Source organism: Geotrypetes seraphini, chromosome 18 (assembly GCF_902459505.1).
Source record: "Geotrypetes seraphini chromosome 18, aGeoSer1.1, whole genome shotgun sequence".
Lineage (NCBI taxonomy): Eukaryota > Metazoa > Chordata > Amphibia > Gymnophiona > Dermophiidae > Geotrypetes > Geotrypetes seraphini.
In genome coordinates, this window is record NC_047101.1 from 13,106,230 (window position 1) to 13,131,031 (window position 24,802).

The 24,802-nt window shown below is 41.4% G+C and overlaps 1 protein-coding gene across 4 annotated transcripts in view; it reads right to left on the bottom strand.

Annotated features, from left to right (window-relative positions):
- LOC117351681 (kelch-like protein 3) overlaps positions 1 to 24,802 on the bottom strand; it is a 92,976-nt gene that overhangs the window by 23,470 nt on the left and 44,704 nt on the right. For all 4 annotated transcript variants that reach the window (XM_033927332.1, XM_033927333.1, XM_033927334.1 and 1 more), the window contains 3 exons: positions 24,358 to 24,464; positions 13,532 to 13,653; positions 3,752 to 3,914 (listed from right to left, as the gene is read on the bottom strand). In XM_033927332.1, the coding sequence (XP_033783223.1) occupies positions 3,752 to 3,914; positions 13,532 to 13,653; positions 24,358 to 24,464 (392 nt within the window). The remainder of the gene's footprint in view (positions 1 to 3,751; positions 3,915 to 13,531; positions 13,654 to 24,357; positions 24,465 to 24,802) is intronic.

Genomic DNA, 24,802 nt, shown 5'->3' on the forward strand with positions numbered 1-24,802 from the left:
GGGGGCCACCGTGTGAGTGGACTGCTGGGCGCAATGGACCACTGGTCTGGCCCAGCAGCGGCTTTTCTTCTGTTCAAATCCATCATCATACCATTGTTACTGCTGCCTGGCAACTGGAAGCATGCCGTCACCCACTCTCTTTGTGCCCCATTCTATGTAAAGACGAAATCCCAAACTTCAGACCTGCTGCTGGTTTAACCATCTTACGGATCTTGTGTTCGTGGGAAGAAAAAGGTGTTCTGCTTAAATGAACAGAACAAAACTCCTTTGGGTATTAAGGTAGCTGAGGAGATCCACATTCTGCTCAAGGTTCTTACGAGAACACCGCAGCTATGGAATTTTAATTGCATCTTTATTAACAGGATTTCATTAGCATGGAAGAGAGTACTGTACAGAAAAGCCTTTCAAGGCCAATAAGATAAGAAAACAGATTTTCTAATTGCCCACCTAGAAACTGAACATAAATTGAAATGTAGTACTTGCTGAGTTAAAGATTAAACAGGGCCTTATGAGCAAGGATAATGAGGCATTGCAGCCACAGCCTTTCCACTGAGACTCATTTCTTGCAGAATCAGGTTTCCCCTTATAATTCAGGCACTGTAAGAAGGGTAAAATAGGGCAGGGCATTCCTTCCACCTCTTATCCTTTCTACTTCTCAAACTACTTATGCTAAGAGAAAACACTATGGGGAAGGAAAAAAAAGCACTGCTAAACTGATGCCAAAGTATAATGAACTGAGGAATTGTAGACATATAGAACAGTAAGGGCCGGATTCTCTAATATCGCTGATAAAAAAAAAAAAAATCAGACAGGCTGCTGCCGCGTCAATTTCAAAAAGCTGAGTCATTCTCGAAGAACCACACATACGAATGAGGTTCAAGGAGGTTCAAGGAGAGTTGCCAAATTTACATGAGATGAGTCAATGATGACAGCAATCAGCACAGATGCAGAATAGTCCACGGAAACAAGGCGTAAATGTATGCATGCTCTAGGAAAAGCTAGACCGTATGCACGCATATCGTGGGTGTGTCTTATTAGAGCACAATATATGGATATGTCATAGGCAAGTGTCATATGCGGGCAGGAATGCACTACAGTCCTCCGTGGCTGCTGTGCCTCCCTCCTTCCACAATCATCCTCTTCAGGTCTCATCATGTTTTCTCATTAAAAACCACTGTCCATAATGCTGTTGAAGCACAAAACACGCGTGGCTCGCAAACGCATATATAATTCACAGGCTTTTGAATTTTACACCAAGATGTGCGATTGAGAATTTCCCTCCCCCCCAAAAAAAAAAAACCCAAAACAAATTATACTGGCACCCCCAGACCAGCCGATAGTTTTTGGTTGTCAAAAGCTGGTACTGCGCTTGGAAAATCACCCAATGATAGAGAATCACCTGGAGTGCTTGTTTAAATATTAACGATCCCATTTTATTACCATTTTAATATTAATGTACTCATCGTAATACATTTGCATGGCAGAATCAGAGGCTGCTAGAAAGCTTGGAAAAGACCACGGTGAGTCATTCTGATAATTGGGTGGTAAAATACTGCCATGCTAAACCGGCTGGTGCCAATTTAGTTACCATCATTAAAGGCAGTAAGTTTTGTGAATCCAGCCCTCGGTGACTTAAGGCATTATAACTGCAGTTATTACATATTTTGAAAGTCTATTCAGGTATGGCAATATCCTGTCATTGAGTCCTGCATTCTCAACTTCTCATAACATCATTAATAAATATTCATAACTAGTCTTATAACCCGTTACATTAATGGGTACTAGAATATGTGTGTGTGTGTGTCTGTCTTTATTTCTTTCTCTCTCTCCTTAGCCGCTTTCTTTCTGTCTTTCTTTTTCCTTGGCTGTCCATCACCACCCCTTGCCTGCTCCCCCTGTCCATTGTCCCTTCCTTTTACCTCCCCTGTGTCCACCACTACCCCTTCACTGCTCTCCTTATGCAGCAGCAGCCCTTCTCCCTTTGTTTTACCTCCCCCCTGTCCATCAGCACCTCTTTCCTTCTCCCCATGTCCAGCAGTAGGTGTCTCTTCCTTTTTCTCCCCCCCTCCTCCTTCTTATCCCTATGATACACTTACCTTGCTCTGCCCCTGATCAGAGGTTCCCGACAGCTGCCCAGTTGCACCCATTGGAAAAGTTCTCTCTGCCGCATCCCATACCCCTCCTGACGCGACTCCCGCTGTCTTTCTTTCTGTCTGTCTCTGTCCCTGGCCCCCTATGTCTGTCTGTCTTTCTGTGTATTTCCCTGCCCCTGTGTCTTTCTTCTTTTCTTTCTGTCTCCCTTCCTCCCTCTGTCTGTCTGATGCAGCATTCCCTCCCCCTCCATTTCCCTCCCCCCACACCAGTTCCCTGTGTACCTGCCCCTGTGTCTTTCTTCTTTTCTTTCTGTCTCCCTTCCTCCCTCTGTCTGTCAGTCCAAAGCAGCATTCCTTCCCCCTCCACCCACACCAGTTCCCTGTGCAGCAGCATTAGCGTTTCCTCTACTCCCTTTCCCTTCCCGCGGTCCCGACTACAAACGCGGTCCCGAGTCCTTTGCCGCCCCCCCTTCCCTTCCCGCGGGCCCGACTACAAACCTGGCGATTTAAACAGCATGTGCAGCAGTCTCCACACGCTGCTTTGGGTCCTTCTACTGCCCTGATTTACTCTGGCACGTCCCTGATGACATCATCAGAGACGTGGCAGAGCAAATCAGGGCAGTAGATGAAACTCCTCTCGTACGAGGAAAGACTAAAACGGTTGAGGCTCTTCAGCTTGGAAGAGAGACAACTGAGGGGAGATAAGATTGAAGTCCACAAAATCCTGAGTGGAGTAGAATGGATACAAGTGGATCGATTTTTCACTCCGTCAAAAATTACAAAGACTAGGGGACACTCGAAGTTACAGAGAAATACTTTTAAAACAAATAGTAGGAAATTTATTTTCACTCGGAGAATAGTTAAGCTCTGGAACGCGTTGCCAGAGGATGTGGTAAGAGCGTATAGCATAGCTGGTTTTAAGAAAGGTTTGGACAAGTTTCTGGAGGAAAAGTCCATAGTCTGTTACTGAGAAAGACATGGGGGAAGCCACTGTTTGGCCTGGATTGCATGGAATGTTGCTACTCTTTGGAGTTCCGTAATCTTGCTATTCTTTGAGATTCCGCATGCAATGTTGCTACTCTTTGGGGTTCCGTAATCTTGCTATTCTTTGAGATTCCGCATGGAATGTTGCTACTCCTTGGGTTTTGGCCAGGTACTAGTGACCTGGATTTGCCATCATGAGATTGGGCAACTGGGCTTGATGGTCTGACCCAGTAAGGCTATTCTTATGTTCTTAGTTAAATGCTTATAAAAACTCAAGACGGCTTGGAAGAGCATTAGACAGTTTCTTTTAAAGATGTATCCTATGCCCAGTTTTTATGAAAATGACCCTCCTTTGCTCTCAAGTTTCCTCCCTGTGCATTTGCTGATGCCTCTGCAGTCATTTCCCTTTTCCGCTCTGTAATTTTACAAAGAAAGAAAACACTTAAATGTGTGATCTCCCATCTGTTCTTCAGAGAAGTGTCAACTCAACAAACAGTGCGATTTTTGGCACCAGGACTGGATAACTGTGTTCACCAATTAACATCTGGCAATGCTGAGAAATGTCAAGAGCAGAAGAACTGGTCCACAACAATCAGCCTCGTTATTTAATATCCCACAAATCAGACAAAAGCCAGAAATACAACAGGAAAAGAGGAGCAAGCGGGTAGACTCACCTGCATACGCATTGGCCTGGTTTAGCAGCTCTGTACATGTGTGCACATCTGCAAATGCCCGGATACCAAGGCAATTAGTTGGATGCAACTGGGACTGCAGAAAATCACAGCAATTGGTCCGAACATCCATCAGCTGCAACAAGCTAGCCGCTGGTAGCAAAACCTAATAAAAATCAGAAAATGCAAAAATTATTAAACGGCAGTTTGCATAATTCCTGCAGCCAATAGAAGGTAAACATAGAAACATGATGGCAGATAAAGGCCAAATGGCCCATCCAGTCTGCCCATCCGCAGTAATTTGATGGCCTGATGAAGTTTCAGTAGCAGAATACAGCAAAATTACAGGTTACAGAAGATTTTACAATATACAGTAACCTACAAAAAGGAGCCAACTGTGCTGGCTTCATACAGAGCACAGGCAGAAATGATTGGATGTCTTTTCTTATCACCTCTTTCAAAAATCACTTCAAAAGTAGCTGCACGTACCCAGGCTCCATGCTGCACTGCTACTTACTTGCAAGGGGCATAATATGAATATCTTGTACAAACATTTCTCTTGCTTCTGCTTAAGGCTTTGAGAAACAAAAATAACATTAGCTTCCTCCACACTTAACAGCAGAAGCACAGTCAACCAAGCACTGACCCTGAAAGGTTATTTTCACATTCACTAATCCATTTCAGTGAAAAAGGCTAAACCCTGCTAGACTACAACCTGAATACAGTCGATCACTATTCACAGAAAAGACTCCAATTCCCTAACAGGCAGCAATAAAACAGAGATGCCAATTAACCTGAATACTGCTCCTGAATTAAACATGCCAGGAACCTTTTTTTTTTTTGCTAGAGCTCCTTTATGTGAAGCATGCAAAATGCCGTCTGATGAAGTTTTTTTTTTTTTGGGGGGTGGGGAGTTCTTTTTGCATGCACACCAGTAAGACAACTCCTCCTTTTAAAATATATATGTCAAATTTTCTAATGGTATTCTAACCCAGTAGTCCCCAACCCTGTACAGGAGGACTAACAGGCTTTCAGGCTACCCTAATGAATATACATGAGAGAGATTTGCATATAATGGAAGTGACAGGCATGCAAATCTGCTTCATGCATATTCATTAGGGCTAGCCTGAAAAACCCGATTGGCCTGGTGGTCCTCCAGGACAGGGTTGGCGACCACTGTTCTAACTCACCATGACAAAAGATACTAAAGTCTATGGTTAAAACTAAGGATGGTAAGAGGGATAAAGGGCCTTGTGGTTCTATCATAACCATATACAATACACAGGGTAAAAGGGATGGGACTACCTGTCTGACCTGGGATTCTTTTCTGTTGGGGTAGGGGGGAAGTGGGGTTTGGGGGGAGGGGGGTATGGGCCTGTTGGGGGGTGTTTGGGTCTCTTTGCTCCCTGAGAGGACATCAGAGTCCAGTCCTCTTTGGGGGGGAGGTGGCTCTCCTTTGACTGTTATTGGAAATGTTACAATCCTTATCTGTGTTCTGTGGTTGTGAGTTGTTATTCTCTTTACCATTAAAAAAAGTTTCATAATAATAATAATAATAATAAATATACCACTTTCTCTATGTGGTTACAATCAAAGTGGTTTATATATATTTATAGACAGGTACTTATTTTGTACTCGGGGCAATGAAGTGACTTGCCCATAGTCACAAGGAGCTGCAGTGGGAATCAAACTCACAACCTCAGGGTGCCGAGGCAGCTCCTCTAACCACTAGGCCACTCCTCTACCACAGGACATTCCAATTTCGTCCCACAGGTGAAAAGAAAAGCCTAAAGCCTCCACTAATGTGATAACTAAACTACCATGGCACTAAAACTGCACCAACAAGGATAACCTTGGGTATCATTTCAGCTCCGAGGCTGCCATCCAAAAGGATAACATGTAAGATAGAAAAAGAGAGGGGCAGTAAACACTGCTCAAAAGAAAGAAAACAAGGAAGGAGTGGCCAAAAATTTTTAAAAGGTAAATGAAAAGCCTACCAGGGATGGACTTGCAGCATTCTTTCTGGTTGTACTGCTCTCAGTGGCATAGAAAAAAAAAAAAAAAGGGCGAAGGGGATGGGGACAAATACCTCTGGCACTGTTTTCGCTGGGGGGCACTGGCACTTCTCTTCCTCTCCAACACCTCACGAACCTCTTTAAATGCTCACCAGTACAAGCAGCACCTTCCATTTGCTGCTTGTACCGGCCTCGGCTCCCTTCTGATGTCACTTCCTGGTCGCCAGACCAGGACGTGAAGTCAGAAGGGAGCCAAGGCCAGTGTGAGCAACAGGTGGTAGATGCTGCTTATACCAGCAAACATTTGAAGAGATACGCGGGGTGGGGGCACAAACATACAGCTCGGCAATGCCGGGCACCAAACTCCCTCGCTATGCTAATGACTGCATCTCAACCAACTAACTCTAAATCCCAAATGCATTCAACCATTTGCAATGACAAAAAATGAGGAATTAAATATTGTGGTCCAACAATGGTTTAAAAATTAGAAACATGATGGCAAATAAAGGTCAAATGGCTCATCCAGTCTGCCCTTCCGCAGTAACCATTATATCTTCCTCTCTCTAAGATATCCCATTTGCCTATCCCACGCCTTCTTGAATTCAGACACAGTTTCTGTCTCCACCACCTCTTCCGTTAAAAAAGTATTTCCTTAGATTACACCTGAGCCTATTATCTCTTAACTTCATCCTATGTCTTCTCATTCTACAGCTTCCTTTCAAATGAAAGACAACTCATGTGCACTTACGCCACATAAGTATTTAAACATCTCTATCATATCTCCCCTCTCCCGCCTTTCCTCCAAAGTATACATATTGAGATCTTTAAGTCTGTCCCCATACGCCTTATGACGAAGACCACGCACCATTTTAGTAGCCTTCCTCTGGACCAACTCCACCCTTTTTATATCTTTTTGAAGATGCGGCCTCCAGAATTCTACACAATATTCTAATAACCATGCAATACCAGCACAATAGACAAGTTTTTTCTTTAGAAAAATATTGTCTCTAAAATCACAAAGAGGTAGAGAAAGCAACCATGGCATATTCCTGCCAGCTTAGCCTAGGAAGGATGCTCTCCTTCAGGTCAGACAGAACCGCTCTTGGTCTAGTGCCAGTGATGCATCCTGTTCCTCTATTCCTGTCTCTCTTGACAGAAGTTGTGGTACCTGAAGGTGCCATGTTAAACTCATGAATTTCCCCTATTGCAGAAACCATGCATGGAGAGCTCGTATAGTTTCAAATGTATTTGGAATTGATAACTGCTTTTAAAAAGCAAAGTGGTTTACAATTATACAGAGAATTCTAAAATACTTTTTAAAAAATATAAAAAAAGTGGGAAACAGACTTACATAAACAATATGGATGTAACATGCTACATAAGGTACATAAGGATAAATGGGAAGGATACATTGCATGAAACTAAAAGAAAGGGAAGGAAAGAACGGAAGAGTTAAGGGAGTCTTTAATGTTAAGGCAATAGGGGTTTCCTTGAAAATAACTCTAGACCAACAGTTGGAGAAACTAGTTTTCTTAGGTATCCTCTCTCTATCAGCAGGAGGTCAGATGAAGGGGGGAGACTGAAAGAAGGGAACAGTGAGAGTGCTGATTGGTTCCAGCAGCAGCCCAACATGGCCATGGATAATCTGAAACACCCATTATTTTCAGGACTTTCAGTTTTACAAAGGAGGAGGGTGGGGAAGACCTGTGATGAAAACAGCCCCACATTTATTCTAAAATCAGCAGAGAAGTGGTCACCTTTGTGAGGTTTGTGCTACTCAGTCTACTTATGTGTTTTACAAAACAAGTACTACCATTACAGCTTACAAACAAATTATTCTGTACCACATATTTCATCTGAATGCCTTTTGTTATTACCCAAAAATACAGCAAAGGATTTCCTTTGGCAAAACATCCATTTCCTTTGGAAACAACAAAGGAAATGCCCTGCCTGGTAAACCACTAGCTAACAATTAATTTACTGTAGAGACATTTACTACTACTACTACTAATTATTTCTAGAACACTACCAGATGTACGCATCGCTGTACGGAGTCACGAAAGAGATGGCCCCTGCTCAAAAGAGCTTACAATCTAAACACACAAGACAAACAGGATGCCAGGGCTGGAGATACAGTTAGGAGGGATGGTTAATCTGTTGGCTAGGGTGGTGAACAGTAAGCAGGACTATTATGGATTGAAGGCTATATCAAAAAGTATACTTTTAAAGGGAAGAGAAGGGCCATGAAGAAGGAACTCAGGTAGTTTATTCCAGGCATACAGGACAACTAGATTAAAAACCACATGTGTGTCCAGTGGCTTACCTGCCACATCCTTCCCCCATCCCCTTAAAAGCGTGCAGCCCCACATAGCTCTCTAAATATGCATAGCCCAAAATAATGTGCCCAACAGCAGAACAGAATGCAATTAAATTAAATGCAATATTCTCTTCATGAGATTCAATTGCGTTTCTCCAGGCTTCAAAACATGGAATGCAGTATAAATGATTCAGCTGTAGGACTACACAAAAAAAAAAAAAAAAACAACCTAGGAAATGAGGTCAGGTCAGTATATTTAGGGTCCAGGGAAGAAATTCATTTAAAGTTATGCAAATATTTAGCAGAAGGAACATACAAGAGCTGCTGCTGTTGAATATCCATATATGACATTATAGCGGAGGTTCTCAACCCAGACAGGTTTACAGGATATCCACAATAAATATGCATGAGAAATTTCATGCACTACCTCCACTGGCTCTATAGCAGTCCTCATGACACACACAGCCAGGTTTTTAGGATACCCCCAATGAAAATGCATGGGATAGATTTACATAAAATAGAGGCAGTGTATGCAGATCTCCTTCATGCATATTCATTGTGGATATCTTCAAAACCTAACTGTGCTGAGAACTGCTGCTCTAATAGACTCAGCGGATCAGACCAATGGTCCATCCAGCCCAGTAGCCCATCCAGGTCACTAGTACCTGGCCAAAACCCTAGCAACATTCCATGCTACCAATCCAGGTCAAACAGTGGCTTTCCCCCTGTCCCTCTCAATAATAGACTATGGACTTTTCCTCCAAGAAATTGTCCAAATCTTTCTTAAAACCAACTACGGTAACTGCTCTTACCACAACATCAAGCAACACAGTCCAGAGCTTAATTATTCTCTGAATGAAAAAAGATTTCCTCCTATTGGTTTTGAAAGTATTTCCCTGTAACTTCATCAAGTATCCCTCAGTCTTTGTAATTTTTGACACCACACCACTCAGGATTTTGTAAACTTCAATCTAGAGAATAACGCAGGGACAAAATTGTTCCCATCCCCGCCAGCTCAGTCCCGTCCCTGAAAACCATCTGATCCCATTTGCACAAGCCTTGAATAATTATGATTTTATACTGAACTTATTTTATTAAAGTATTTTTAAAAAACCCAATATTCTGTACAATTGTCATTTTATAAATCACAGAGCAAGGATCAACAAAACCCCCATCTCCCCTCTCCTCCCCTCTCCTCCCCCTCACTGTCGAGAAAACTGAAGTCAAATTACTACAGAATGCTATATAGAAAATTCAAGCTAACAGAATACTTCAGTCTGGCGAAACCGGAAGTTACATAGGAAGGAGGGACTCGGCAGCAATAAGGTTTCCAGATTAGCGCTGCGTGCAGGAAGCTTTCAACTGGCTAGAAGGCCCACCACAGGAGGCAGGAAGGGGCCGACCTAGGAGTCACGGGTTTGTGTATTTTGTTGTTGTTGTTGCTGCCGGTGATTAGGGAGAGAGGGAGGGTGCGAGGGCTGTTGGAACCACGAGAGGGAGGGAGGGAGGGGGCTGCCGCTGCACCAGGGATTGCTAACTGGGAGGGATGGGAAGGGAGGCAACTCTCCGGTAGTTCGTTTACTGCAGTGACAGTCGATTTCTTCCCCGTTCCTGCATTACTTAATGTGCCACTGCGCCAAGTACATTAGATGGATTGTAAGCCCACCAGGACAGGGAAAATGCTTGTCGTACCTGTATGTAAATCACTTTGAGTGTGGTTATAAAACTACAAATAGGCAGTATACAAGCCCAAATCCATTTCCCTTCTTTTTTTCCTACTGTCATTACTGCATCTGTTACTGTGTTATTCCTGGCCCAAGATAGCTTCTGAATATATAAAACACATTCACATGGATCATGCAATAATATAATAGCTACAACACAAGTCAAATCCATAAATTGATAGATTGAAAAAGTTTGAGTCACTTTTGTACCTAATTTTCGACCACTTGTTATTTACTCGCATTGCACAACAAGGCCCTACGGGAGGTTTTTTTGCCAATGAGGTTCTCCGCCTGAACACCTTATGCCACAGCTGTGGCGGTGGGAGGGCTTTGTCTGAGGCTTTTTCCTCCCAGTGGTGGTACATTTGACTTGTGTTGTAGCTATTATATCCTTGCACGACCCATGTGAATGTGTTTTATATATCGATATGGGATTTTTCACTACTTCTGAGTTGTTTATACCAAGATAAGAGTCTGAACCATCAGGTACAGTGCACTCCTCTTTATAAAACTAAGGATGAATGGTGGTTCTTTTCACACACTCTTTCCCTTCTACTACATGTACCTGGACAAAGTCTGGAGGGAGTCGAGAGATGTGCTCACAGAAACACTCTGTAGGGCAGGAGTGTCAAAGTCCCTCCTCGATGGCCGCAATCCAGTCGGGTTTTCAGGATTTCCCCAATGAATATGCATGAGATCTATTAGCATACCATGAAAGCAGCACAGGCAAATAGATCTCGTGCATATTCATTGGGGAAATCCTGAAAACCCGACTGGACTGCGGCCCTCGAGGAGGGACTTTGATATCCCTGCTGTAGGGTCTCACCTTATTTAAGTCAGTATGTGGTTCAACAAAAATTTGGCATAAACAAGCCTGTGCTTGCCTTAACCACCATCTGTATCTGAAAGCTGGGGAAAGGTTTGTACTTGAAATCGCCATAACTGGTCCTTATTTTTGCTTCCCCAGTACCCCCAATGAAAGCTGCTGCCACTAGCCCCACCTGAAGATGCCGCAGGTCTGTTCATAGGTTATGTGTACTATATAGTTTTGTGTAGCATTTTTGCAGGATTTTGTGTGTTACTTCACATTATTTTTGGAGTCAACTTCTCCAAACAGTGACACGAATGAACCTTACTTCTAAATGAGAGCACGTAGAATATAATCTCAGTTATAAGCAAAGTTTAAAATACGAGGGTAAATCAAAAAGTAAAGGCAAAATACATTTAACGGTTTTAATAGAAGTAACTGTGAGCAATTGAACATATCACTTTCCCACATAGTCCCCATGCAAGACACCACATTTGTTGTATCATTCAACTAGCTTCTGCATTCCTGCAGAGAAGTTTTTTGGCTGCTCCAGAAGCCAGATGAGCACCACTTTTTACTTCATCATGCTTTCTCTTTTGCTCTCGTCGCTGGTGGGAATTCTCTCCAGAATACTCAGATCTTCTGCATACAGTCTCAAGAACTGGTCGCAACCTTCACACGCTGTTGCTTGTGCGGATAAGTGAGCTGTTTGGGAACCCATCGCAGACTTTCCTATATACCAAGTCATCATGCATTATGGCAAATGCAGATTTGTAGAAGTATCCAAATTTGCAGTCACTTGAGGTACTGTTATCCATTGGTCTGCTCTAATCAAGGCATTCACCCTGCCAATGTGCTCTTGTGTGCGCAATGCTGATGGGCGATCAGAAAGACTTTCGTCGGTTGCACCTGTTCTTCCTGCTTTAAACCTTTTTACCCACTCATAAACCTAATGTTGATTCAGGGTGCTATGTCCATACTGAGTCAATATCCAATGGTGAATTTCCATAGGTTTCACTCCCTCTGCCTAAAGGAAGCACACTACTACACATTGTTCTTTGACGTTGCAATCTTGCAATAGAATGCCCATGTTTCTGACTTTGTAGCTGCCATACAACTAAAGGCCAAGTGTTGCACTGTGTTGAACAAACTATCCAACCGGCAATGTACAAGTACATAGGTTACATTTCACTAGCTCTGTTCTAGTTACCGTGTTTCCCCGATGATAAGGCAGGGCCATCAAATAAGACAGCCCCCCCTTTTTAGAAAAAATTGTAAAATAAGGCACCCCCCCGCAAATAAGCCACCCACTGATACCTGCGCTTACCCGAATCGGGTGGTACGGTGGGTGACTCCGTGTGGTCCCTCCGTCTACCGCAGGGGTCGGCAACCCGCGGCTCCAGAGCCGCATGCGGCTCTTTTCCACCTTTGTCGTGGCTCCGGTAGTGTGTCACGCAGGCATGCAACTTACAAGTCCGGCGTCACGGCGGGAAATAGCCATGCTGAGCAGTGAGCTCAGCACGTACACAGATGAAAGCCTTGCTTGCTGATTGGTCCGGCGGCCGTGCCGCCGGACCAATCAGCAAGCAAGGCTTTCATCTGTGTAGTGCTGAGCTCACTGCTCAGCATGGCTATTTCCCGCCGCGACGCCGGACTTGTAAGATGCACGCCTGAAAAAGAAATCATCCTGGCCGGGGTCGGTGTCATGCTCCGGAGATCTACAGCCTTCCTATCTCCCTCTCCCTTCTACCTGCTTCCGGCCACATCCCCTGCTCCGCGGCTCTCTTTGGCAACTCAGCAGCAGCGATCGACACAAGCTTCTGACGTCGGGGCCTACCCTCTGCGAGTCCCGCTTGTTTCAACTTCCTTTTTCCACAAAGGCGGGACTCGTAGAGGGAAGGCCTCCATGTCGGTAGCTTGTCTTGATCACCGCTGCTGACAAGTTGCTGAAGAGAGCCGCGGAGCAGGGGGGTGTTGCCAGGTGCAGGTAGAAGGGAGAGGGCCAGATGCAGGACTCGTGGGTGAGGGAGCAGAAGAGAGAGAGAAAGAGAGAGGGGAGGGAAACAAAAGGAAATATTTCATACTGGGCTGGGCCGGAGTGGAGGGAGGGTGGAAAGATTCTAGCTACAGGGTGCAGTAACAAAGGAAAAGGGGGGGAAAGCTGAAAATGGAGATAGTGACACAAAGAAGAGAAAGGGTAAGCAGGACCTACTGAATAAGGATAGAGATACAGAGGGGACATGAAAGGGTAAATAAGGCATCCCCCCGAAAATAAGCCCTAGAGCATATTTTGGCCTTCCAAAAAAAAATAAGACAGTGTCTTACCATCGGGGAAACACGGTACCATGTAATTTAACAATTGTCTTTAATTTTTGATTCACTCTCGTATATCTTGTCTTGAAGCAGTTGGCTAAAACCAGATAAGCCGTTCTCAACCCACTAAAACAGTGCTTGAAACTACAAGGTTTTTATTTACAAGTCTATAGACTGACATGGGGACAAATTTGTCCCGGTCCCCGCGAGAACTCAATTTCCCCATCCCCATGAATTTTGTCGTTGTCCCTGTCCCATTTCTGTAAGCTCTACCTTAACCGCCCAAGCCTCAAAGACTTAGGATTTTAAAGTGTTTGAGGCTTGTGCAGATGAGGATGGAGCTTGCAGGAATGGGGCAGGGACAGGAAAAGAACTTGCGGTGACGGGACGGGAAAATGAGTTCCTGCGGGGACGGGGAAAAATTTGTCCCCGTGTCATTCTCTAATCCTAATCAACAATTGCCCAAATGCAGTGACCAAACAAAACACACACACAGTTTAATCATCATACACAAAAAACCCCAACACATGATAAATGAACTACAGTAAATAAGTTTTCAAAAAGACTGATTTCCTGATTCATGCGAACATTTGAACTCCTGCTTACCTGTACATTTTCTTCTGTGATCTCTATCTCTGCAGTATAAATATAATCAATCAGCTTCTTCAGCGTCTGCCCATCAACATCTTTTATTTCAATCTTCTTGGCTTTACTTTCTGACATATCACCTGTGATAAGACTTAGAGAGTTAAAGATCCCACTTTGGTCTCAAACTATAGACCAATATCTTTAATAAATGTAGATGGAAAATTATTAGCAAAAATACTTGCGCTAAGATTAGCTAAAGCTCTCCCCCATATAATAGGTATGCATCAAACAGGATTCGTTGCTCAAAGACATTCATCTCACAATACCAGATTAACATTCCATATGTTATATTTAACAAAGAAATTGAATGAACCTACTTTTGCAATTTCATTAGACGCAGAAAAGGCCTTTGATAGAGTAGAATGGCCTTTTATGTATCAAGCAATGGAATGGTTTGGTATAGGTCCTGGATTTATACAAATGATACAAACAATGTATAGCTCCCCTTCTGCTAGACTATATATTAATAATACGTTTTCAGAAAAATTTAATCTACAGAGAGGAGTTAGACAAGGATGTCCCTTATCCCCTTTGCTGTTTGATATTGTTTTAGAACCCTTAATATTAGCCATCCAACAAGCTAAGGAGATACAGGGTATACCTCATTCAGATAAAGAATATAAGATATCTGCTTATGCAGATGATTTATTACTATATCTGAAGAATCCAGAATCCACCATTCCACATCTACTTGAATTGATTGAGAAATTTGGAAATTTTTCAGGATATAAAATTAATTGGAATAAATCAGAGATTCTTCCACTAAATATACATTGTACAAAAGGTTTATTTGATACATTCCCTTTTGTTTGGAAGGAAGAATATATTAAATACCTTGGAATTTTGATAACAAAAACAGTAGATGAAACAATGAAAATTAATGAAAAATGCTTATTACAAAAAATAATAGAAATGTGTGAGCAATGGAATCCTTTGCATTTATCTTGGTGGGGAAGAGTACAAACTGTAAAAATGATGATTTTACCGGTAGTATGTTACCAAATGGGGATGATACCAGTTTTTTTTCAAGATTCGTTTTATACAAAAATAAATAGGACTTTGACAAAATTTATATGGCTTAATAAAAAACCAAGAATTGCTCTAGCGTCATTACAAAGACCAATTAAGGAGGGAGGGGTAAATTTTCCCAACTTTTATAGGCATCATCAAGCCTATATCTTACGTCATGGTATGTATTGGATCCTCCCAGAACCCACAGATAATATTCCAGACTGGTTTTGGCTAGAATGGAGGCTTATGTTTCCATTACGTCTTAATCATGTAATTAGTATCAAAATGCCAAGGATATACAAAGATCATAAAATATTTATGGATACCTGGAAAACTCTAAAATACACAAGTAATCTTACTCAAATTCCAATTAGTAAATCAACCAACCAAACTATATGGCTAAACCCCAAGATCAAAATTGGCGGTTTTAAAGTCATCTGGAAACATTGGATGATAGCAGGCATTCGCACTTTGGATGATGTAATTAAAAATGATAAATTGCTGGAGTTTTCACAATTGCAACAAAAATTTGGTCTCAATAAAACACAATATTTTAAATGGTTGCAATTGAAGCAATCTATCCAGAAAGGGTTCCCTGAATGGAAAGATCTCGCTAAATATCACAGTTTGGAATTCTTATGTTTCCAGATGGACTCAATAGGTCACAAAGCCGCACAGTGGTATAAATTAATATCCGGATATATAAATAAAAAACCAAAAAATGGTCTTAGAGACATTTGGAGCATTGAGATAAAACACCAAATTAGTGCATCTCAATGGCCACGACTTTGGTCTTGGAGGCTAAAATGTACGGTGTCAGCATCTATGAGACAAACTTGGTTTTTTCTTCTTCATAGAGCTTTTTGGACCCCTACTCGTTTACAAAAAATAGATAGTTCAAGATCTAATAGATGCTGGCACTGTCATATTGAAATTGGGACATTAGATCATCTTTTATTCTTTTGTCCATTTATCCTATCATTCTGGAAATCAATTTGGCCCCAAATTAATAGATTGTTAGAAAATCCGGTAGCCTTGACATATGATACTATATTATTTGGAACAACCATGAGAGCAAAAAGCCAAATTTCATCTAGTAATAACAAACTTTTATTTATTTTAACTGGTATTGCAATACAACAAATTACATCCAATTGGAAACAACATGATAGATTGAATTACATGTTCTGGTGGAATTCGGTATGCCACATATACAAAATGGAACTCGCTATTGCAACACACAAAGGATACATGAATAAATTTAAAAAAATATGGGGACCATTAACCGATTTTTGTAAAGAAGGATAATTTTTCCCATAAATAAAACTTGGAAATATCTGAAGACCGTTAACATGATTTCTCTAATGAACTTTTCCCATGATAAGATAATTGTAAAGAGGGAAATGGGGTGGGTTTTTCAATTTTGATTATTACATACTAAACTAATATTTAAAGAATGTACAATAAAATTGATTTATGTATTATTGGTTGGGAAGGAGGGTGGGACAGGGGATTATTATATTAATGTTAAAATTGATATTAATATATGAGTTAGTCAAGTGTGTATTTAAGTTTCTATTGAGTTTATTTGTAACACTTGTTGTAACACAAAAAAATGAATAAAGATTTACAAACAGAAGACTTAGAGAGTTATTTCTTCATGCTCTTTAGACTTTTAATTTTTCTAGGCTACATAGAACAGAAGCTCTTAAAACTTGTCTTAGGGGAATCCCAGCCAGCTGGGTTTTCAACATATTACCAATGAATATTCATGAGATACATAGATTTCCATGCATTTTCTCAACTCAGCTTTATCCACTGGGGATATCCCGATAACCCAATTGGCAAGGGATTACCAGGAAAGGTTTGGGAACCATTGTAGTAAAAGCTCACTGGGCAGTGAGGACTTCAACACACTTCTCTGTATTTAAAGTACATGCCCAAAAAGGTGTGAGCTACAAGATCAAAGACAGATGTAATTCTGAACACGTCTTTCAATTAATCCAGCAGAGATGACTGAGAAAGACAGTCTGTGACAAAATGGGTTTTTTTAATGCCCTCCTGGCTACAGAATGATTCCATCACCAGAGAATTATGGCTTGATGTGAGGAACAGAAGCTGTGCCAGGAAAGTATTCAAATAATCTTAACCAGCAAGAAAGCCAGTGTACTTTATGAAACAAACAAAGCAAACTAGATACTTCATTCAATACTCCATTCTTCATGTTTCCCCAGAGGGTTGAATTTTCCTCTTTTGAAGTCAGACTACAAGAAGAGACCCGATACCAAACTTTTGATCTAATTGTTGGGTTCTTGATGCTTTTGAGTTAAATAGGTTTTGTTACTGGTCTGTTTATAGAATGCAAGAGATTCACTGTTGAATGGTTTAGGATTTTTTATTTTTTTAAAATAACCTGTGGTTAGGCTCTGATGTGGCAGACAAGGATTCCTGGCTTGAATGAATGTATTATTCTATTATTTGCTTTGTAAAAACCTTTGATGGACTTGTGTGTTGAACATTTGTGTAGACACACAGCAGGCAGGAACAGAAATATATTGAGGTGTGATCTGAGATAACAGTGAAGAGCTAGAATACAAATGTCCAGCAGTGGATGAGGCCTGTTCTGCCAAATTATCTGAATTTATTAACAGTAAAATCTAGAAAAGAAAAAAAAAAGTAGGCAAGGGCTGTGTGGAAGATTTCATGATCAACCACAAATCTAATATGAATCTCAAGTATAGCTCCTCTTTTGTGCTCAGAAGTGCAACATCCTTCCAGGTCATGTGGTCGAGCATCTAAGCAGCACTTAAATATGATTTTTAAAACAATGCTAAGAAATGCAAGGTCATGCATTTGGGCTGCAAAAACCCAAGAGAGTGAAGAACTTTTGCGCATAAGAGAGGAGCGGGACTTGGGTGTGATAGTATGCGATGATTTAAAGGTGGCCAAACAAGTTAAAAAGGCAATGACAAAAGCTAGAAGGCTGCTTGGATACATAGGGAGAGGAATGACCAGCAGAAAAAGGAGGTATTGATGCATCTATATAATACTCTGGTGTACAATTCTGGAGACCACACCTTCAAAAAGATAAACAGGATGGAGTTAGCCCAGAGGATGGCTATAAAAATGGTTGGTGGTCTTCGTCATAAGGCATATGGGGACAGACATAAAGATCTCAATCTGTATACTTTGGAGGAAAGGCGGGATAGGGGAGGTATTAGAGATGTTTAAATACCTTTGTGGCATGAATGTGTGTGAGGTGAGTCTTTCAATGAAAAGGAAGCATAGGAAGAAGGTGAAAGAGGAAGATTAAGTAACCTCAGAAAACACTTTTTCACAGAAAGGGTGGTGAATGCTTGGAATGGCCTCCCAGTGGCAGTGGAGAAGACAAAAATTTATCTGAATTGAAGTAATCTTGGGACAAGTACTTTGGAGTTCTAAGGGAAAAGAAGGGATAGTAGATGGCATGGTTAAGCAAACTAGATAGGCCATATGGTCTTTATCTGCTTTCATTTTTTTAATGTATTGATCCATTTTCTCTTGATCATATTCCAAACTATTTCTTTTAAATCAAAACTGAATTCCATATATTTTAGATACTGTTGTAAAAAAGAGCAGAAACTTGAGGAAAAAAAAGATAAAGGGGGAATTTTAAATATGTAGAACACATGGCTGAGTGCAGACACACCAAGATTTCAAAATGATTGAGGGCGACAAGCAATGCAAATGTCCCTCACTGGCTCCCAGGGTTGCATTTGAAAAATGAGCTTCAAATGTCAGCCAAGTATAAAAATCATGCACCAGGGACATACATTCATTGGCCATGTATCAATCAGAGGGAAAGAATCAGAAACTCTTGAACTACTGCATAACGTATCTTCTATAAGACTCCTAGATGTAAGCAGCATCATATAGCCTAATAAAACACAACCTACAGATAAGAGAGCTACACCTCAGTCTTGACTGGAGCAGAGGAGTTGAGTACTGGTTAGTGCAACAGAAACTTGGTTCATGTCCCAATGCAGCTTCTCATGATCCTTGTCAAGTCACTTAACTCGACATGGTGGTGTTTCGCTTTATAATATTGGTTTCTAACTGCTTTAGGATAGTGTACATACCATCATTCAGATTCCAGACACTGAGGCAGGCCCATTTGGGGCCGAAACATGATCATGTTGAGTCTTGATACATAATAAAAGACATTGGGCAGCAGAGTCTCCTTCGCTGTTTGTTTCCCACTTACCAAGATTTTGTGAAGTTGGTATCTCCTGTTTTCCTAGGACAAGTCACTTAACTCACCATTGCGTCTGGTACAAAAAACTTAAATGGTGAGCCCACTAGGGACAGAGAAAGTACCTGTATGTGTGTACAGTGCTGTATAGCTAGTAGCACTACAGAAATAATTAGTAGTGCCTCCTCTTAGGGGGAAAACACCCCACAGCTCTCCATGCAGCCTCTCCAAATTTTGCTTAAGATCAACTTAGCACAAATCTTACTAAGAAAAAGGCTCCGCATATATACTAACTTCCCAATAACACAGCTGAAATATCAGCTCCTTTCTTAGGATCAGATGTGTTGCCCTACCATATATCTGGGGACCAGCTAAAACAAGACCTCTGTCTTAACCAGACATTCTTCACTGAACAATTTCAAATATTCAAAATAAATAATTGAGATTCTCTTAAAACAAAGTCCCCAAAACTGAGCAGTTCAGCTGCATTTCTTCATAAGCCCCAAAGCTTTGCCTCTGTTTATGCAGCCGTCTGGGTCTCTTTCCTGCAATGTCACTCGACATTTAGGCAGCTGTCTAGCCATCCCCTTTTCTTAATCATGACAACATATTCTGAGCTGCATCACAATGTTTCTAGGGTAAAACGCAAATGTAATGTATTACATATTCCATTTCTTGTTGCATCTCATCTACAATAATTTGTTTCTAACTATTACAGTTAACTACCTCATTAGGTTTTAAAAATGAACTTGCTAAAACTATTACTGAAAGTTTCCAGTAGCCAAGGCAATAGTCCAAACACAAAAAAAGTCAGTTTTTTAAATTATGCAGAAGACAGAATAAAAGATTATCAGAACAGCAGCAAAGGACCCAATGCAATGTTACAGTATTGTTTCATAGAGATCAGAAAACAAGGAGAATTATGCAATAACTTTGCCAATGTCATCTTTTGGATGAGTTAATTATCATGATCTTACTAAATGGCCACTGGAGTCAAACAGTTCCACAGGGAGCAACTTATATAGAAGCAGTTCTTTAGTTGGCCTCGCAGCACAACCAAAAAAAAACAGAGACATCCCCCTCCAAAGGGATTTAACACCAATAAATACCACGAGACGTTCCTCCTCTCCCTAAAGGTTTCCACACAGGGAACCCAAACACTTGTGCAAAGCAATGATACTTCCTTCTATGGGGAGCCCAGCAACACTGAAAAATAACAGATGGACTTAGGAAAATTTCTAGGATAAGCAGCATAAAATCTGTTTTACTCTTTTGGGATCTTGCCAGGTACTTGTGACCTGGATTGGACATTGTTAGAAACAGGATACTGGGCTTGATGGGCCTTCAGTCTGTCCCAGTATGCCAACTCTATGTTATTTTTGGGGGGGAGGGGTAGAGAGAGGGTGATGCTGGACAGCAAAGTCCAACATCAAGGCAATTTCTTTTGAGTCTCCCTAAGCTACTTGCTGGCCCTAACAGCTAAATTTTAAAAACATTAAACTCTCTAGAGAATTTCCCTAAACTTAAAATCCCTTGCAGCCAACCCCACAAGGAGTCTCTACATAAAGAAGGATAAAAATTAAGCAGTGATTTCAAAATTAAATCCCTGTGTTCTTCTGGAGGTCTGCCTTTACCCTACTCTACCCTAGAGTCAGAGGAAGAATGCAGTAAGTTTTCAAAGGGTGCTTTCCCTGAGAATAAATGGCCATTTACCCCCCAAATGTTAAAATAAAGCATACTGTTCTTATTAAAAAAAAAACCATCCAACTTTAAATATGTTAAAAGCAATATGGAATGTTCTAAAGCAGGGGTGTCCAACCTTTTGGCTTCCCTGGGCCGCATTGGCCGAAAAAAGTGTTTCTGGGGCCGCACAAACGCTGCAGCAAGACAGAGGACGGAGCCGGCAAGACGGTAAACACCCGGGGGGCAGCAGAGCAAAATCACCCTCGACTGGGGCCACACAAAATACTTCACGGGGCCACAGGTTGGACACCCCTGTAAAAGGCTTATTACAATAATTCTCATTCAGACTGACAAGTCATGTATGTTTTACTGTGGTATTTTAATGTGAATATTTTTGATACTGTATCATGTTATTCCTGTTGTAAGGATTCAGTTTGTCCCCAAGTTTAATTATGCTTATTTGGTCATTTTACTATTGTTATGCAGTTGTAAATTTTAAGTTTTATGTCAAAACCGTACCTGCTGTACTCCTCCTTGGATAAATCTCTTCATAAAGGCAGATAATAAATACAGTACAGGCCCTCTTTTACTAAGCTGTGGTAGAGGTCTCTACCGCAGCCCAGGGTGCTAAATGCTCTGATGCTCATAGGAATTCTATTAGCGTCGGAGCATTTAGTGCGCTGGGCCCTGGTAGAAACCTACCACAGCTTAGTTAAAAAGGGGAAAAATATGTTACTGCAGAATGACACGGGGACAATTTTTTCCCCGTCCCCGCAGGAACTCAATTGCCCTGTCCCGTCCCTGCAAGTTTTGTCACTGTCCTTGTCCCTGCCCTATTCCTGTAAGCTCTACCTTATCCGCACAAGTCTCAGACACTTATGATTTTAAAGTGTTTGAGGCTTGTGTAGATGAGGATGGAGCTTGCTGGAATGGGACAGGGACAAGGACAGAACTCATGGGGACGGGAAAAAAAAATTTGTCCCCATGTCATTCTCTACTGCAGATTCTGTTTGAACTCAGCCGTTCCATCCACTTGCCCACCACTAGGAGTCCTCTATGCTTATCCAATATTCTCAGATATTAGTCATTTTGACTCTGCAACCTCCATTGAGAAAATTGTTGCATGGAGCTATTACATTTCTGAAAATAAATATTTCCTATTACTCTAGAATTTACCCTTTATACTTTGTCCTATGACCATCCTTCCTATTGAAAAGGAGAAATTAGGTTCTTACCTGCTAATTTTCTTTCTTTTAGACTCTCCAGACCGGTACAGGCTTCACTGATGGGACATACCAAAGCAAAATACCCATCACGGGTGGGACCCCCGAAGTGCCGACACCAGACTGTTAAGACAGTGGGAGGGACAGCCACCATCAGTGAAGCCTGTACTGGTCTGGAGAGGTGACAAAGAAATGGGTTTTGCTTCTTGTGCATCATTTACTTTTAAAATGTCCTTCCTCTGTTCTTTGACAGTTTCTTAAGCGAGACCTGAAACACCTCCAGCCAGAATATGTTCAGGATATCCAATACAGATTTGATGCATTGGAGGCAGTGTGTTCCGGTCTCCCTTGCACCTTTACACTGTGGATACACTAAACTTCACACTTGCAAAAGAAAAACTTAGATGCAGTGAAGAAATTTAGACGGAAATTCTATTAAAGTCTGTATCTTAGAAAAAAATAGAGTGTTTAACCTAGTGTTTTAACAGTGACCTACTGCTCAGCTATTAGATGACCTGCCAAATGTTCCTGTGGCTTTAATAAAAAGTAATGACCGCAATTGCAGTCGGAAGGTACCAGGACAAATTCATATAATCATGATTTACTGTTTAGCTTTCAGCTCTGGAACTTTTCAAATTCCAGTGAAAAATACCAGCAAGATCTGCACCCATTTTACTATGTTCCAAAAAAGGTAATTTCAGGTCTTGACTTTCAAGGAACAGACACGTCTGCAGCTCTACGAAGCACATGTGTACACATTTTACTTGATATATCAAGAATCAACCCTATTAGACTGCCCTGCACATCTTTTTCCTGCCTCTCTTACATAAATAATTTGGGCAGTTACCATTTCCAATTTGGTACAATGATTTGACGTTTGTATTACTGACAATAAATTTTTACTGTACTGCATCAAGTAATGCAATAAAAAAAGTATTTTATCCTTTGTGTGTTTGTTTTATTTCTACATGTTACCTTTCTGATTGATAAAATAATTTTCTTTTGTTATGTTAAGCCTTTGATATACAAGAAAATAGAGTCTTAAGATCTTAAGATCGTCTGCAGCTGAGTTCTGGGGTTCTTTCTTCCCACCCGTTTTCATTATTTTCTGGTAAAAATGGGCTTAGCACATGGGTAAGTCCCTCCTTAGGACACACTAAGCCACTGCTCCCCTCTAAGCTGAGCAGGAGCTCTCCATTGCTGGCAGTAGAGAGGGGTGCTTTGATATTGTGTTTTCAACTGCAAAAGAGTTCTGCGGAATTTGCCTGTCCCTTGTTATGGAAAATGTGATAATGAAAACAGCAACCCCTCACTGGAAGGGCTACAGGTAGACAACTCCTGCTCAGTTTAGAGGAAATCATATTTTGTCATATATTCTTACAATGCTTTGTAAACTTTGGTTTGCCATCTTTGTCAGACAATATTTGCTATGCTATCTTTTACCATACTATGTCTGAAAATGTGGCGCAGTGGTTAGAACTGCAGGTTGCATTTTTTTTTTTTGCTATTTCAGCTTGTCTGTGGTGTTCTTTGCTCACATGTTTAAAGACAATAGACTGTTTTCAGTCCAATTCTTTATATGCAAGGTTGCAAACCATTGGACCCCTGAGGAAGGCGTGTTTTGCCGAAACACGGACCGTGTAGGGTCCAGTTGGATTTTTATCACAGTATTTTTTATTATTGTGCTTTTTTAATTGAAATTTCATGATTTTATGTGTCAGTGTTTAATAAATTATCTCCAGAACATCTGTATCCACAGTTTTTGTTTTTATTGGTGGATTGTTTTCACTGTGGATCATTGGGTCTCCCCATTTTTCTTTGTTGTGCTGCAGATTCCAACCCACACTGCTCCTTGTGACCCTGGGCAAGTCGCCAGATTCCCCATTGCCCCAGGTACATTAGATAGATTGTAAGTCCACCAGGACAGGGAAAAATGCTTGAGTACCTGAATAAATTCATGTAAACTGTTCCGCACTCCCCTGGGAGAATGATATAAAATACTGAATGAATGAACAAACAAGCATTCGGAGAAACTGAAGGGAGATAGGTTCAAAACAAATGCAAGGAAGTTTTTTTTCACCCAAAGGGTCGTGGACACTTGGAATGCACTACCGGAGGAAGTGATCAGGCAGAGTACGGTACAGGGATTCAAACAGGGATTGGACGGATTCCTGAGGGATAAAGGGATCGTGGGATACTGAGAGAGGTGCTGGGATGAAATACAAGTATAGAAAGCTAACCAGGTAATAATATGGAAACCCAACCAAGTCGTGAATGTGCAAGACCAGAGGATTAGGACTTCGATGGGAAGATAGGACTTCAATGGGAAACCAAGGTGGCAAGGGGGCCCCTTCTGGTGATTCAGACAGGTCGTGACCTGTTTGGGCCGCCGCGAGAGCAGACTGCTGGGCGGGATGGACCTGTGGTCTGACCCGGCGGAGGCACTGCTTATGTTCTTATGTTCAAACAAAAACAAACAGTGTACTAAGCCCTTTTTTTCTCTTTCTATACTTTTGAAATACAATTTAGGAAAAAAAAAAAAAAAAAGCAAAAATGACTACTGAAAGACTTATCCAAGTTGTAGGATGGAAGATGGTAACAAATGATACATTGAAATTTGCAAAAACCGATGGTACCTGTAAACATTGCATAGAAATAAGGGCTGCAGGCCGCAAGGACAACACGGTGGGCATCAACCTCAACATCTTCAGCCACGATGAGGACATCACACAGCATCCTCTTACTGTGAAAGAATACCAAAGAGAACATGGTGTCAGTGAGGTGCGAGTTCCTGCCTATCTAGTAGTGCTGTCTGTGATTACACTATTCCGAATCCACAGAGCATCTGCTTTTTTCAAAATTAATAAATCCAAGACCTCCCGCAAAACCATCATAGTAAAATCAATCAAAATGCACCATTTTTAGCAGCTTCCATGCCATAAGTTTAAAATCACTGGTCTGGTCTCTCATATACCCATGGAGGGGGGGGGGGGGGGGGAAGAGAAGAAAGCAGGGGAGAAAAATCTCTGTTTTGTCCTATCTGAAAAAGTCTTCCAAATTCAAGGATGGTTGAGATCCAGA